Source organism: Rattus norvegicus, chromosome 16, assembly GCF_036323735.1.
Source record: "Rattus norvegicus strain BN/NHsdMcwi chromosome 16, GRCr8, whole genome shotgun sequence".
Classification (NCBI taxonomy): Eukaryota; Metazoa; Chordata; class Mammalia; order Rodentia; family Muridae; genus Rattus; species Rattus norvegicus.
Window position 1 is genome coordinate 1,437,064 of NC_086034.1, and position 16,968 is coordinate 1,454,031.

Consider the following 16,968-nt stretch of genomic DNA (forward strand, 5'->3'; position numbering starts at 1 on the left):
CCCAGTTGGGCCATACCAGGGCTGGAGAGACCAGACATGTTGAGGGGCTTTTAGATATTGCTGTTGGTCCACAATGCTGAGCCCATGACCCTTTGACTGTGCTCTGTAGATGGTCCTAGTAGACACTGTTTCAGACTTGGAGAATGGTGACACAAAAGAACAGACCTGCACTCCCATGATTGTACTCAAAACCACAACCTAATCTCTCCCTCTCCCCCGTCCCTGTCCCTGTCCCTCTCCCTCTCCCTCTCCCTTTCCCTCTCTTTCTCTCTTGGTAAGGCCAGAGGCTAGTGTCAGACCTACCTGCTGGAGCTCTAACTAGCTGGTTCCAGTGCTCTTAACTGCTTGAGCTGTCCTTCCAGCCTCACATATGTGTCTCTGTAAGATTGCCTCGGTCTGTTTGAACAGTTGTAATGGAACCTTATGAACGGGAGAGGCTTAGACAGCAGAAGTGTGTTGCTCACAGTTCTAGAAGCTGGAAGGCACACATCAGGTGTCAGTGTCTGCTAAGGGGCCAGTTCTGGCATTGTAGCCACTTCTCACTGTATGCTTATGTAGTGGTTTCTTTCTGTTCATGAGAGCTCTACTACTGTGACGCAGCCACCGCAGTGCCCTGCCTTCTAACTGTTCTCACTGGGGCTTGGGATTATAATGGGGTCCATCTGGGAGACAGGTGCATTCTGCTGCTGCCTGAGGCAGTCAGCTAAAAAGACCGGAAGGATGGCTTCAGAGGCTCCTGCATGGGCTGCCGTTTTGTGCTTGTGGTTAGGTTGCTCATCACAGTGCACTGCCCTGTGTGGTTGCAGCTTGCTTACCCCATGGTAGCCAAGGTGCAAAGAGGAAAGGCTCACTTCCTAGTGTCTCCTTCATGGACGTTTATCTGGTGGCCTAGGACCTGCAAGCTGACCCCCATCCCCAAAGGTTCCACTGCCTACCAGTAATGCCCCAGGGGCTTGGGACTCAGCCTCCAACAGCACGGGCCTTTGAGAGCCTTTTAGACCCATAGATAGCACTGCCCTTGCTAGTCTCTCTTTCACACTATCCCAACCTCACCCCTACCCCTTTGCCTTGTCAGGCCATTCTCTGACTGGTTCCTCCCAGCCCCCTCAGGTCTCATTTACCAAATGCCCCAGGGTCCTCTGGGACCTCCCCGACTCAGTTTGCTGTTTTATATTGGGACAACCCAACAAATGAAGGGTAAAATGATATGATGAGAGCATACTGTTTAATAGAGGTGGGAAACTGAGGCACAGAAAGGTTAAATAACCTGTCTGGGACCACCCAGGGAGTAGGAACAAACCCCGCTTGGATTTGAACTTGAGCAGTCTGCCTTCCAAGTTTGTGTTCATCCTGCTGTCCTACGTTGCCATTAAGAAAATGGAGCTTAGCTGGGTGTGGTGGCCCATGCTTTCAGTCCCAGCATTTGGGAGGCAGAGGCAGGTGGATCTCTGGGAGTTTGAGGCCAGCCTGGCTGGTCTACAAAGTGAATTTCAGGACAGCTAGGGCTACACAGAGAAACCCTATCTTGAAAAAACAAAACAAAAAAGGAAGAGGCAGGAGAGATGGCTCAGGGTTAAGAGCACTGACTGCTCTTCCAGAGGTCCTGAGTTCAATTCCCAGCAACCACATGGTGGCTCACAACCATCTGTAATGGGATCTGATGCCCTCTTCTGGTGTGTTTGAAGACAGCTACAGTGTACTCATATTTCAAAACAAAACAAAACAAAAAACCTATAAACCAAGACAAAAAAGGAAGAAGGAGCTTGCTTGGTGTTCGCTGGATGTAGAAACCAGAGGTGTGTGCCAATTCCTGACTCCGTGCTATTCTGTCACAGGACCATGTGAAGCTCAGCCTCTGAGATACTGTTACCAAGTCAGTAGGTTCTGCCTAGAAGTATGGTGTTGTGACGAAAGTCCTGGGATTCCAAGCCAGAAGGCCAGGGTTTGAGTCCCGCCTCCACCGTTCACTGCTGCACCTACCTCATGTCTCATGCTGTTCAAAGGCTGTTGGTTTTAGGCTTGTGTTAGGGTTGTTGTTGATAAATGGTGACGGTTAGCTTGGCCCAATAAGTAGAGTTGATTTGAGGGTAGAGTTAAACAAGGGCTTCTTTGTGACATGGCTTTTCTGTGCTTTCCTGAGCTGGGAGACATCAGAGAGAACACTTAACCATATGTCCTATTTTGTAAGATTTGTAGATGTCGGGGTTGGGGATTTAGCTCAGTGGTAGAGCGCTTGCCTAGGAAGCACAAGGCCTTGGGTTCGGTCCCCAGCTCCGAAAAAAAGAACAAAAAAAAAAAATTGTAGATGTCTCTCTGTTCTCTCTCTGACTACCTTGGCAGTGTGTACAGTGCCGTTGGGAGTTGGTGACCACAGTGCAGGCAGCACTGAACTGTGTGTACATTGTGCTGCTTGCTTCTGCCTGGTGACCCCAGCCATGTTGGGGTTCAGGTTAAGCCTAACTAGGACTGTAGGGGACAGTGGAGGACAGACACCCAAGAGTAGAGACAATAGTGAAATTGGACAGGCTGGTTCTTGTGAGGGAGACTTGGATCCCATGTTTTTCTAGCTTCCTATGACTGTGTGTGGCTGCCCCCAGAGGTGATGGGTGTCCTGCTATATAATGTGGTATGAAAAAATACATAGCTGGGGCCTTATTGTTCTCCCAGGAGCCAGGACTGGCCCTCACCTACTATGTGCAGGCCAAACATCACTTGCTCCTATGGGTCAGCAGTTTTCCAACTGTGGGTCAAGACTATCGATTGGGAAAATACCTATTTCCGATGGTCTTAGGAACTGAGACACTGCTCAGTAGCAGAACTACAGTTATGAAATAGCAACGAAAATAAATGTGTGGTTGAAGGTTCCTAAGACCATCAGAAATCTGTGTTTTCCAATGGTTGTCACCCACAGGTTGAGAGGTGCTGTAAAATGGTTGTCAGACCAAGTGAGAGGTGAATGTTTAAAAGAGTTAATGACATGAAGTGACATGGCCAACCTCACTCAGCTACTAACCAGCAAGGCAGAGACCTGGCCCCAAGCCTTCTTTCTTTTCACTCAGTCAAGCTGTGTTTACGTTGATCATGGGGACAAGGTTGCTGGCCTTCGTGTTAGACCAGAGCCATGGGGAATAGTCATCACAGATGGCTGGGACCATTGAGGCTTGCTAGACTTCCTGGTCCTGGTCCTTGGTAGGTTGGGGCTCTGGTCCCCTCGTCCGGACAGGCACCTTCAAGTGTTCCGTACTCCCACTTCCCATAGGATGATCCAGCACCTGAGTCCTGTGTGTTGACTGGCATAGGAGCTCAGGATTAACACGCAGATTGAGAGGGAGATGGGGGAGAATACATACCCTCTAAAGTTGATAGTACTTAGAGACATGAGAAATTACCCAGGAAATAGTTTACAGTGCTTGGAGTTTTCTTAAACAAGCAGGGCAATAGATAGGGTCCAGAGCATGGTTCTCAACCATCCCAATGCTGCGACCCTTTGATACAGTTCCTCATGTTGTAGTGACCTCCCAACTATAAAATCATTTTTGTTACTACTTCGTAACTATAATTTTACTACTGTTATAAATCATAATCTAAACATCTGATATGCACCCAAAGGGGTCATGACCCACAGGTTGAGAACCACTGGTCTAGATGAATCAAGATAATGGCCTTGAAGCAATGTTTTTTGTTTGTTTTTTTTTAACTTTAGTTCTTTTAATATATCTTATGTACATTGGTGTTTTGCTTGTATGTCTATCTGTGTGAGGGTGTCAGAAGCCCTGGACTGTAGTTACTTATAGACAGTCGTGAGTTGCCATGTAGATGCTGGGAATTGAACCCAGGGCCTCTGGAAGAGCAATTGGTGCTCTTAACCGCTAAGCCACCCTTAGTGATCCCTGAAGGTTGAGCATCTATTGCCCTATTCTGCTTATATACAGTCTGCGTGTCAAGCATTGCTCATCGGAGCCTCTATCACATGAGTCATTCCGTGGAACTGCAAGCCACTGCTGCCTATGTGGTGTGTGAGGCCAGCTCTGATGACTGAGTGTGCGAATGGTAGGGACTAGGCGGGTCTGGCTGCCAGCTTCTTCAAAGCCAACATCTTTGATCATAGCTGGAATCCATAGAGGGAAGGAAGTTCTGTGGTTTCGGAACTAAAAGTTCCAGGAATCTTCAGTTCAAAGCCTGTTCCCTATACGGTCTCTCCTGTCCTTGGAAGGAGGGCCTTAAAGCTGGTCACTAATAGCAAAGCCTCCTGGGGCCATCTGACAAATGAGCCCAGTGGTTGTTACCCGTGTGGGGACTCAGTCCTGTTTGGGAAGAGGGCAGCTTTTCTCATTACTACCCAGATCACGATCTACCACATCCTGGCTCCTTGGTGATCTGATATGCTCTAGTCACAAAACCAAGGGCAGTAGAAGCTAGAAAAGTCTCCAAACCAGTGCCTCCATCTTGCCTAGTGACCTAGGACAGATAAATAAGTTCCAGGGTAGACACATACACACAAATTAGTAAACAAACAAACACACACACAACTAAAAAAGAAAGAAAGGGAAAATGTTCAAAACCAATCTGGGCTGCATATCAACACTGCGTGTGTGTGTGTGTGTGTGTGTGTGTGTGTGTGTGTGTGTGTGACAGAGAGAGAGTATGAAAGAAAAAACTTACCTGTTTTCAAAAACAGTGAACCAAATACATCTGTGTATGTTTTTATATACGCAAATACTTTGTAAATATATGCATGCATGTGTGTTAAATTATAGGTTTGAAGGCTTAGTGGTTGCCTCTCAAAGAGGGGATACTGTCCTTCTGTCTGTCTACTTTGAGTTTCTATGGATTTTTTATTTTTAAAAAACAGCTTCTTCCTGTTTAGTCCAGGTTGGCCTTAAACTCATGGTCCTCCTCCCACAACATCCCTACTTTTGCCAAGTGGTGGGATTACTGGTGTGCGCCAGCGTGCCCAATTTGTGCAGGGCTGAGGATCCAGCCCAGGGCATCACTGAGTCACTAGAAGCACTGCTGGTTTGCTGTCAAATAATACTTAGTTTCCTAGAGATGCAACTGTAGTTTACCCATCATCCGCTGGTGGGCAGTTGTAACACTGCTACATTTGCTACATTTGGATCTGAGCTACAACCCCAAAGGCTTGTTTGTAGGACGTGGATGGAGTCTATACTGGGAGGTTGCCCTTGAGGACTGTATTGGGATTCTAACCCTTCCTTTTCTCCCTCTCCACCTCCCTATTGGAACTTCTGAAACCATGTCTTAAAATGAACCTTTCTTCCTTCCAAGTTGTTTATCTCCGGCATTTTGTTACAGTGACAAAAGGCTGACTCACACAGTCATCCTATAAGTTTTTCTCTCACTTGACCCAATACCAAGATCATGCTGGTTGCTGGTTTCATAAAATAGGTTTAGTTTTGTGAGAAAGTGCAAAAAAATCTCTTCCCAAAGTGTTGTGACATTCAGCGTCACATATAGCCGTGTTGTCCACACCCCCAGTATTCGCTGGGTCTCTGTTCTGGGCATGGACATTCTCATAGCTGTGCACTCTGTTCTTGTTGATAACAGGGGCCTCTCCATGTCCCATCATATCTGCTTACCCTCCAGTGAGCAGCCTTCTCCAGTCTCTCTCCTATATCCTGTGAGTCTCTTTATCACTCTATCAGATCTATCTTTAGGAATGCATCCAGCCATTGTGTAGTCTTGTGGGTTTATTTTGAAACGAGCTCTTGTTATTTTGCGTAGGCTGGGCCTCAAATTCTTAGCCATAAGGGATCCATCCTCCTGCCTCAGCTTCCTGACAGTTGAAATTGCATGATATATCACCATGGCTGGCTTTCTTTCATTTACTTAGGAAGAAAAGTATATCAGCAAGGATTGTCAGCGCTGTGTGGTATATGTGTTGGATGAGAGCAAGTGACACTTTATGGCCAGCAGCCTGGGAAAGCAGAGTGGTAGACCTCCCATGAAAAACTGAAGGCCTGATTTGTTGGCTTGAGGGCCAAGCGGCTTCGGGCCCTGGAGTGGTTCTCTCTGCCGGTCAGCACTAGCCGGGTGAGGCTCCTTTTGAACCTGTACTTCAGACCTGGTACGTCAGCCACCCATCTAGCTCCTCCCAGCTTCCTTCCCTTTGCAGAAAGGCCAGGTTGTTCTTCCCCAGAGCCAGCTGTCAGCTCTTCAACTATCAAAGGTCAAGATCCTTTCTCACACCAAACAAACAAACAAACAAACAAACAAAAACAAAAACCAAATGAACCCTGCGAAATGGGTGAGGTTCTATAGTTTACTCACTCTGAGCCAATCAGCATCGGGAATGGCAGCTTACTTATTAACATGATGATCACAGAGAATCCTCTCTTTGGGCAGGTGAGGAAGTGACAAACATTTACATACTGTACCGCACCTGGCGTTGCCCTTAGCAATTAAGCAATTAACAATTAAGGAAACAGGGATGAGGCTGGGCAGGGCTCGGTGCCACACCCCTTCAGTTCCTGCACTTGGGAGGCAGAGGTCCAGGACAACCAGGGCTACACAGAGAAACCCTGTCTCAAAAAAAAAAAAAAAAAAAAAAAAGTTCAGTACAGATTCAATTGAGAATACAGGGTCACAGACTTTCATAGTCAGTTGATACAATGTATGGGGTAGGTTACCCCAACGGGCTTGTTCCCTAAAACCCAGTGAACCTTAAATTTCAAGGGTTCCTACCACATTGGCAGAAATCTAGAGATCAAACAAGGGGAAAAGCTTCCAGAATAGAATTCCTCTCCCCAGACTCAGCCATCCCCTACCTGTCAAAAGCCTTGTGCTTCCACCCTAGTAGGAAGAGGTGGAGATGGTCTCCAGCCTGCAGCAAAATTAGTCTGTTCACACCCTCCCATTTCTAGGGACCCTGAAGAGACTGCCCCTGCAACAGGCTAACAGTCTTAATATGCAGATGTCCTGTGTCTTTATTATTGAACCCCGGAGACTCCCCAAAGTCCCTGACAACACAAGCCCTTTCATATTCCAAAAGAAGCCCCCCAGGTGGGTTCTGTATGGACTGGATACCCTGAGGCTTAGTTCTAAAGGATGCTGGGATACCAGGATTCATGGTCTCCATGTGGTGCTCTCAATGGAGGAGCAGTCTCACACTCATCAAGGCACAGCGCCTGGGTTTTAACATTCTCCACAGGGGACTTTTATAGAAGCACTTTGTCCTGACTAGTTTTACTTCAGCTTGACACAAGCTAGAATCATCAGAGAGGAGGGAACCTCAGTTGAGAAATGCTTCCATAAGACTGAACTGTAGGCAAGCCTGTGGGACTGATGTGGGAAGGCTTAATCCATTGTGGGTGGTGCTGTCCTGGGCTTGTGGTCCTGGGTTCTCCAAGAAAGCAGGCTGAGCAAGCCATGAGAAGCAAGCCAGTAAGCAGCACCCCTCCACAGCTTCTGCATCAGCTCCTGCCTCCAGGTGCCTGCCCTACCTGAGTCCCTGTCCTTTGATGATGGATTGTGTGTGATACAGAAGTGTAAGCTGAAATAAACTCCTTTCCTCCCCAAGTTGCTTTTGGTCATGTTTTGTTACAGCATTAGGAACCCTAAGATACATATAGTTAAGCTGGAGAGAGCCGCAGCTGTTTGAATCTGTACAGTGGCGTTTGCATGGTCCCAGTGAGGAACCAAGGGTGATGTTTGTGCTATAGTATTCCTAAGAGAGTCAGTGCCAGAAGCTAGAAGTTCTCTAGAGGTAGGGTTATCAGAATTAGAGCCAGATGTCTGTCCTGTGCAGGTGGACTCCCCATGAGGTTCCATGTTTGAATTCAAGAAGGAGGCATGTGGGACAGGATACGCTGGCTGTCCGAATCACATTAGCCTGGGAAGTATCTCTCACCCATGTACCTTTCTTCTCTGTTGAAGGATAAAGTAGAAGAAAGGTTTTGGTCAGGTAGAAGGTAGCAAGTGGGTCTATTGGGTAGTAGCTCAGTACATTGTCCCATTCGTCACGCATGGAATTCGAGAACTGGGAAGGTCCCTAGATGTTCTCCTTCAGTCCCCTTGGGAGCTGACAAGAACCCAAAGGTCTGAATGCTCAGCTGGTGATTCTTGCCCTGAGAGTTGTAGGTGGTTTGCTGCAGGGTATTGCACATGTGGGTTAATTACTTCTGGATCCCAGTGAGTACAATATCTGACAGAGGATTTAAGAGAGGGGATGTGTAGGCTTTCACAGTGGAGAAGGCATGGCAATATTGGCATCGGATGCTGAGAGTCTTCACATCCCTATGGCTAGGTAGTGGAAAAAGCAGGAAAGGGCGAGCCTTCATGGAGCAAACCTTCTAAGGGTCACTCCTATTGGCTTACAACCTTCAGCCTCCCGAGTCTGCAGCCTTCTAGAATGTCACCCTGTCTTGAGAACAGGTGTTCAAATTATGAAGGGGACAATTCTGATTCATATCAGCTACTTGGAAGAAGAACATCAATCCCAAATTGATGGTTGTGGAACAGCTGAGAGAGCTAAGAGGGTCCCAGTGAGGCACCACAGCCAGAGACTGAGGAGGGATGGAAAATTGGGCAGTCACACCTACAAGAGAGATTTTACAAGAGTCCGTATCCAGTCCGCTCCATCACCCAGAAAACCAAGTTCCCATGCAGTGGAGGAGGAAGCTCCATTTGAGGGAGGAGAGAAGTGACCATCCTGGCCTGTGATCTCTGGGCTAGCCTCTGTATGCTTTGGGTCCTGACAGGCCTCAAAGGGAAGGAGAAGAGGGAACAGACTCCCAACAATTCCAGGTGGATATTAGTGTGAAAATGAATGAGAGAGTGAGACTGGAAGCAGAGTCTAGTGGGAGGAAGGACCCAAGGTCACTGCAGGATGAGCCAGAAGCGGAGTGGCCTTGGCTCTTTCCAGGGGCTAGAAGCTACTTTAGCCAGGAAACTCCACCACAGCTCTACCAGGAGGGAGGACTATCCTCAGTGTCCTGGCTGTCTGAGTTGAATGAGCCCTGTGTGTGTTATTTTTATTTTGGAAGGTCCACCAAAGCTGTGTGGGATGGAAAGGGGTAGCTTCGTGTGTGGTTACAAGTGCCTGTCTGAATTGGACCTTTTCTTAAAATTGCTTTTACTAGACAGTCACGGAACATGTCGTGTCTGTGCATGGAAAGTGAGCTTCACTCCACCCTGTTTTCCTTCCAGAGGCAACTGGTGTTACCCAGTAACTTGTGCACAATGCCAAGGGTGGTCTGCGCATGTGTATAACACCTCTTAATTTGTGTGTTTCTGCCTTCTTTCTTTAAAAACAGGAGAGATTTGTTTTTATTTGTGTGTGAGTGTGCATGCATGTGTCCACAGAGACCGAAAGGTGTCAGGATCCCTCTGGAGCCGGAGTTACCGGGAGTTGTGAATGGATATACACGTTAGGAACTACACATTCTTAGGAGTTCTGGAAGACAGCTGTGTAAAGGGTCTGTACGCTACCAGATCTCCCTCTCTCCAATTCCTATTGTATTGCTCACTGTCCTCTCTGGACTTGGGGGACAAAAAGTAGGGTGAAAGTCAGGTCCCCTTTGTGGGTCCAGTGATACCTTAAGGAAATTCTGCAGCTTCCTAAGGACAGCATTCTCAGTTCTTCAGGGTTAACACGATGGGCTACTAGAATATTTAAATGGATACTGTCTAGACAGTAGTTATTAAAATGGGGACCCCCACACCCAATACCGTCACCTGGGAACTTGTTCAGAATAGCAACCAAACAAAGGTGGAGCCCTTGATGTTTTAACAGTCCCCTGGTATAAGTAATGCCCACGTATGAAACAGAGTGGCTGTTCTAGAACCTGTGGGCATGACTGTTGAGACCATGCATTTCTCGTCATGGCCTGAACCTTTGTGCTTATTGCAGTGGCGGCAGCAGCCTCAGCTGTTATGTGGCGCGAGCAGGTGGGTTGCAGGGCAGTGACTGGTCTTTGTTCTTCTGGGGCATTTTAATTGACATAGGACATTGTTGAAGAGTTGTGTACAGAGTACGGTGAGAGCAGGTGTCCTATCTGCCTCCCTAGGCTATTTCTCTCCCTTACAGCCCCATTTCCAGGTAACTCTTCCTTTCTTCAGGCTTTGGTACCTGCCCTGATTCAGGGCTCTATAGCAGCCAGGCCCTTCTGACGGCATCTCTTGTTTCTAAGAATGATGACTCCCACAATAATCATGTTATTTTATGTCAGGGGAGTGCCCAGGAGAGACACAGACCTGCCGTTTAAGACTGTGACAGCTAGTCTATGCTTGCAGCTTGGGTCTGACCTGAGGGGACGTGGGATAGCATTCTGGCAAGCTTGAGGGTTGTGGGTGGGATGCAGGGAAACAGGGTCCTAACATGGTCCTTGGCAGGATAAAGCCCAAGTAGACTCTGAGTCTTGGGTGATGCTCTACCTAGAATATGATGTCAGAGAGCAGACCAGACCCCAGCCACTTTGCACTCTTGTCGGTGGAGACAGAAACCAGGCCTGGGGAAGCAGATATCAAGGAATCGGGCAGCTAGCTGGCTTGTGGTATTGCACCCTCCTGTAGCCTTGGGGTGGGCCTGACCTACCTGGAGGCCCAGCAGGGAGGTGTGGACTGGGGAGGGGGGGGACTAATCCCTTCTGTAGGGGCCTAGCCTTGGACTCTGATCCCAAGAAGCAGACGTCAGTGGACCTGGTCGGAAGCTCCCTCAACATAATCTGAATGCACTCTCTCTTCTTTTCCAGCTTTACCCATGAGCTACCCAGGCTACCCACCACCTGCTGGTGGCTACCCTCCAGGTGCACCAGGTAAGGGGACCCAGGGAGACCCTTTGTGTAAAAGGACTGGGGGCTGGAGAGGCCTAGATTTGGCTGACTCTGGGAGGGCCTTTAGTAACCTACAAGTGGGCAAAGGCCTGCTATACTCTAAGACTCTTTCTCATTGGCAAAAAAGCTTCAAGATTCTTTCCCTCCCCTGGCTATTCCCAGGGGGAGAGACAGGGAGTGACAACCTACAGGAAGTGTCTTCCAAAGTATTGCTACTAGCGCACTGTTTCAAGGAATAAGATTTTGACTTTTGCAGCATCAGGGTCTCCCACTGAGGCCAATACCAAGGGTTGCTATTCTTTTCTGTAACCTCTTCCCTATGGCTTCCAGGATCCCCTGGTCATAGGGTGAGACCACCCATCTGAGGCAGTGGCTCAGCTAATCTTCCTTCTGAAGACTCCCCTGCCCTGCCCTGCCCTGCCCTGCCCTGCCCTGCCCTGAAATGTTTCCTGAAAACATTTGGCTTCCACAGTAGTGAGGGAACCGTGAAGGCTTCTGGGTAAGGAGACAAGGGCTGCTGCAAGGATAGTTACTGTTGAGAGAACTCAGCAGAAATGACCAAACGGAGCAGGGAAGTTAAGTACCTCAGCCATTGTCACAGGGTACATCGAGCCAAGCTGGACCTTTCTCCGATCTGGCCGCAGTGACATCAGTCCCCTCTCCAGCAGAAACTCTGTGTCTGTGACACCATGTCACAGACTCCTCCTCAGCCCTTACCTTCACAGCTTGAGGTCACACTTCTGCAGACATGAGTGAAAGTAGTTTAGAGAGAGCCTTGCCCCAGGACACGCAGCCAGCCATGTGGTTGCTCCTTGGTACTGTCCTTTATGGTGTCCCCGTCCTCTGATATGGCTCCATTTCCCTCCATCTGAGAATCCTTAGCACATGGAGTGCATAGCTCATGTGCTCAGCTCAGCACAGAGCCTAAGGATGGATCTGTTCTCTCAGCCCTTGATGCTGGGTTTGTGAGGACAAAGCATGGCTGAATCCCCACCAGGGAGGAAGCTGCCTCCTTCCCCGGAATAAGGGAAAGCCTCTGCTGCTTCCCCTGACCCTCTTCTTCAAGTCTTTCTGGGTCTTTATAACATTGGTTTGATGCTCTGCTTGGTTTTCGAGGCAGCCCCTCTGCAGCCCTCTTTTCTGCCCTTCTGCCCTGTCACTGGGGCGGGAATGCAGAGCTGAGGATGGCTTGGTGTTGCTTTCAGGTGGTGCTCCCTGGGGAGGTGCTAGCTACCCTCCTCCCAGCATGCCCCCTATCGGGCTGGATAACGTGGCCAACTATGCAGGGCAGTTCAACCAGGACTACCTCTCGGGCATGGTAAGTCAGCCCTGGTACCCCTGGGCTGGTAGCTGCAAAGCTCTAGGGATCAAGGCTGCTTATCCCAAGCCCCCAGCGAGACCTCACACCTGTTTCTGTGGCATAGAATCCTGAGCAGCAACTTAGAATATGAGGGTCGTCACTTAACACCCACCCTGCTCTGGGCCCTCCTGTCCCCATCTATATTAGGGGTAGAGATTCTTGTCAATGATGGTCTCTTAGGTCCTTGTAGCCCGAGGGGATTGGGTTAGGCTGGTACCTGCAGGGAATTTATTGAGAATTTATTGAGAATTTCTCATGAGCTGAGCGCGAAACCTGCAAGGAGGTGAGTGTATGGGTGGAGGGCTGTTGGGGTGAACAAAGCTGTTCTGGTTGGTACTTGGTGGCCTGTAGCAGGTAGGTTAGGGTGTACTTGGTTTTATTTGTTGTTTCGCTTTTTAAAAGGATGTTATCTTGTAATCTGAAAGCAAATATGTGTTTAGGGGAACACTGCAATCAACTAGTAGAGGCCCAAACTTATGCCAGTGTTCCGTTCTAGGTGCCTGAAATATGTGAATGCAGTAAGCAAAACCTCTGGGCTGGAGAGATAGCCCAGGGGCTAAAGTGCTTGTAAAGCCAGCATTAGGCCCAGAGTGCAGTTCCCAGGACCCATGCATACAGTGCCGGATGTGCTCCTTGTAATCTAGTGCTAGGGAGGCAGAGACTGGCAGATCCATTGGACTTGCTGACTAGCCAATCTAGCCTACATGGGATCCCAGGGCCAGTGACACATGCTGTGCCCACAGAGGTGGACTTCTGCCTCCATGTGTATCTGCGCGCGCGCGCGCACACGCACACACACACACACACACACACATCTCAGTCCAGGCACACTTAGCATCTGCAGCAAGGAGACAGGAAATAGTGGAAGCTACCAGATGGCAATGTGGAACAGGGGCAGGCACTTCTGGGCACTGAGGCAAACTAGCGTTTGGTAGATGAGTTCATGAGGACTGAAGAATTCCAGCTCAGACTGGGCAGCATAGAGAGACAGGTGAAAACAGAAGAATCAAAGGAAGGGCAGGGGTGGATGAGAGAGGGAGAGGAGAGCAAGAAGATTGGAAAGTAGATACATGGCCCTGGTGGCATAGGCCTCTGACCATGGCTTCTTGGAAATCCGAGCAAGAGGATGCCAGGTTCATGACCTATTTGGGCTATGATGTGGGTTCAGGGTCTGCCTGGGCAACTTAGACATTGTCTCAAAATAAGGAGTAGAAAAGGAAAGGAAAGAAGGAAGCAGAAAGAGAGCGGGATGTTCTGGTCAGTAGTAGAATGCTTGCCTAGAGTGTAAGGCCATACACTCAAGCCCCAGCACAGGGCGGAGGGGATGGACTGGATCGCAGTAACACAGGAAGGTTCAGAGGTGCTGGTGGGGCGATGTAGACTGAGAACCTTAAGGTGGGGATTAGAAAGGGACCCTGAGCCAGGCGGTAGTGGTGCACACCTTTTAATTCTAGCACTTGGGAGTTCAAGGGCAGCCTGGTCTACAGAGCAAGTTTCAGAACAGCCAGGGCTACACAGAGAAACCCTGTCTCATCACAGAAAGTCATGGAGGAGGAGGGGGAGGGCTTAAACAAAGATCTGACACAGTAGAGAAATGTGCTGTGCAAATTTCTAGGGACAGCCAGTCCTTAAAGTGCCTGTGGGCCTGATGACCTTGGGGACAGTAAGGAGGCCTTGGTGGTTGAAGTGGGGAAGTGAGGGAAGATACAGATATTAGGACCCATTTCTCATTGGGCGTAAGAAGCTGAGGTGAGGATTCAGGTTTTTGTTCTGGGCATGTGCAAACCCCGCCGGGGCCTCACCTACTTCAACTGACTTGTCAGCGGACTTGTGCGACAAGCCACCTCATATCTGCAGAAGGAACCCCTGCACTTTCTGGGTCTTTGAGTGGTTAGCTCTACCTGGTTAGCAGGTCTTGGTTGGAGGAAGTAGCCTCCTCTTTCAGGTTTCCATGCTTCTTGCAGAAGGGATAAATAGAGGTTCACATACAGAGCCCGTGTCAGAGCCCAGCTGCCCTGCTCACCCTGAGCAAGTGTTCCCTCATCCATGGTCAGATTCTCCTGCTTGTCCTGTAGTGGGGTGGAGGCAGTGCTGAGCCTAGCATTGGGGTGCTGACCTAGCATTGGGGTGCTGAGCCTAGCATGGGGTACCTGCATACTTAGTACTGAGGGTAGGGGAGTGGTTCTGCAGGAGGCTCCTTACCTAAAGCCATTGCAGAACTCCACAAGGGGAGGGTAGACAGACAGGGTGCTGGTCTTTCTGGGCCTATGTGTCTCAGGCCACGCTTTGTGTACTTGGCAGGCAGCCAACATGTCTGGAACATTCGGAGGAGCCAACGTGCCAAACATGTATCCTGGGGCTCCTGGAGGTGGCTATCCTCCAGTCCCTCCTGGTGGCTTTGGGCAGCCCCCTCCTGCCCAGCAGCCTGTCCCTCCTTATGGAATGTATCCACCGCCAGGAGGAAACCCACCTCCTGGGATGCCCTCATACCCAGCATACCCAGGGGCCCCGGTGCCAGGCCAGCCTATGCCACCCCCTGGGCAGCAGCCCCCAGGAGCCTATCCTGGACAGCCTCCAATGACCTATCCTGGGCAGTCACCAATGCCACCCCCTGGGCAGCAGCCAGTGCCAAGTTACCCAGGATACTCAGGATCCAGTACCATCACCCCGGCTGTGCCTCCAGCTCAGGTGAGTGCTAGTCCAAACTGCATTCAAAGACAGGCCTCTGACCCGACCAACAAGGCCTTAGGGGATTGAGGGAACAGGGAGGACTCAGGCCTCCAGCTACAACATACTGTTGTAGCAAAAAGGCTCTGATTTCTCTTGTGTGCCCCAACCTAGGTCATACTCCAAAAGGTCTGGTAGCACTGTCCTGGCCTGGTATCTGCTTTTCACATGGCCGCATGCCCAGTAGGCCCCTTATGTGCCTTCCTAGACAAACGTAAAGGATTCTCAGAATCCTCTCTGGATAGGGAAAGTGGCAGCTCCTCCAGGGTTTATTTTTGGCTCATTCTGGAGTTTGGTTCATGTTTGCAATGCCTAGCATTCATTGTCATGGTTACACAGCCGAACCTGCCAAGCACTAGGCTAGGTATTCGCTGGCTGGCTACGTTTAGACTATAGCAGAAGGTCCATCACCTCCTTGGTTTCATCCCCCTGCCCTGCTACCCGCTCTTCCCCGCCCTGAGTGGCTGCCCATCTCCTCTCTGAGTATGCTCCTTAATGCCCTGATAACCAACGCTAGAAAGGTCACCCACTAGGCTACAGTAAGCCTGCTTGTAAACACCTAAGGGGAACGCACCTTAGAAGGGAGGAAGGTTGATTAGGGCTCATGGTTTCTATGGATGGTTCTTGGTCTCATGACTGGGCCTGTGGTAGGGCAGGACTTTGTGACAGGGAGCCTTGGTGGACCAAAGCTGTCTACTGTATAGCAGACAGGAAACAAATAACGGGGGGTGGCATGGACCCCGATATCCCCCTCAAGGACCTGCTCTGCCTCTAGTGACCTAATATCTCTTCAGAGGCTACTTCCTAAACACCACCATTAGCACATGAGCGTGAGGCTGTGCGTGTCCAGCTCCTTTAGAGCTGTAGGTATTTGGGGGATAGGAGGAGGTGGGAGAGTCCTACCCCTTAGGGCGGCATGGGTGGGTCATCTTACCTGTCTGTGGCTTTTTGTCTGAGTAGTTTGGAAACAGAGGCACCATCACCGATGCTTCTGGATTTGACCCCTTGCGAGATGCTGAGGTCCTGCGGAAGGCTATGAAGGGCTTCGGTAAGAGAGCAGACTGACTCCAATCCCACCCTTGCCCCTACTTCCCTGTGCAGCTCACTGTGTAGAAGGGGCAGCAAGCCTGGCCCTGGGGAGATGGAGGAGGAGCTGTGTTAGATGCCCGGGGAGAATGAATGGGAGGCCCTAGGCGGGGAGAGTCCAAAGCCACAGAGCATCCTTGTAACCCACGGTGCACCTACGCCTTCCTCTTCCCTAGGAACGGATGAACAGGCCATTATCGACTGCCTAGGGAGCCGGTCCAACAAGCAGCGGCAGCAGATCCTGCTGTCCTTCAAGACGGCCTATGGCAAGGTGAGGTGCAGAGAGGGAAGGTAGGGAGACCATTCCCTGCTTTTCTATAAACTGGGACCTCATAAGGCTGGATCTCCAGGATGGACAGGAGCTCAGTTAGACTTGGTTCGCATTCTATCGATCCTGGGAGTTTTAGTTGATGTAGTGCTTTCGTGGGAAAGGCTTAAGGGGACTCTGCTTTGAGCCTCCGGGTTTGAATCTTAGGTAAAGTGTCCATAAATATGGGATATGTTAGTGCTCTGGCTCTGCTCCTCCCCATGGCTCCTCCCACGGCTCCTCCCCATGGCTCCTCCCCATGGCTTCTCCCATGGCTCCTCCCCATGGCTCCTCTTGATGCCACCAGCTCTATCTGCAGCACTCTTCGCCTCTGGACTTTCAAACCGAGTTTGTTTGTTTAACTATCCAATCAGGATCTGATCAAAGACCTAAAGTCAGAGCTGTCAGGAAACTTCGAGAAGACTATCCTGGCCCTGATGAAGACCCCGGTCCTGTTTGATGTCTATGAGATAAAGGAAGCTATCAAGGTGTGTCATTGTGCTTGTGTGAGAGCCTGCCTTCACATAGATGCATAGCCACAGCCCAGGCGGGAGAGGGCTGGGGCACGTGTTACCTACTCACCAGTTGTTACCTAGCCTGACTTCCGTGTCTTCCTGGCTACAGCCCATGAGTGTTAGAAGGAGCAACTGGTACTTTTTCCAAGATGCAAGTAACATGCCATTTCCTCACAGGAAATA

The 16,968-nt window shown here is 49.8% G+C and overlaps 1 protein-coding gene across 3 annotated transcripts in view; it reads left to right on the forward strand.

Annotated features, from left to right (window-relative positions):
* The window catches only part of Anxa11 (annexin A11), a 44,964-nt gene that overhangs the window by 17,437 nt on the left and 10,559 nt on the right, over positions 1-16,968 (forward strand). For all 3 annotated transcript variants that reach the window (XM_039094245.2, NM_001011918.1, XM_017600010.3), the window contains exons 2-7: positions 10,710-10,772; positions 11,996-12,108; positions 14,452-14,838; positions 15,838-15,925; positions 16,140-16,234; positions 16,645-16,758. In XM_039094245.2, the coding sequence (XP_038950173.1) occupies positions 10,718-10,772; positions 11,996-12,108; positions 14,452-14,838; positions 15,838-15,925; positions 16,140-16,234; positions 16,645-16,758 (852 nt within the window). In that variant the 5' untranslated portion in view covers positions 10,710-10,717. The remainder of the gene's footprint in view (positions 1-10,709; positions 10,773-11,995; positions 12,109-14,451; positions 14,839-15,837; positions 15,926-16,139; positions 16,235-16,644; positions 16,759-16,968) is intronic.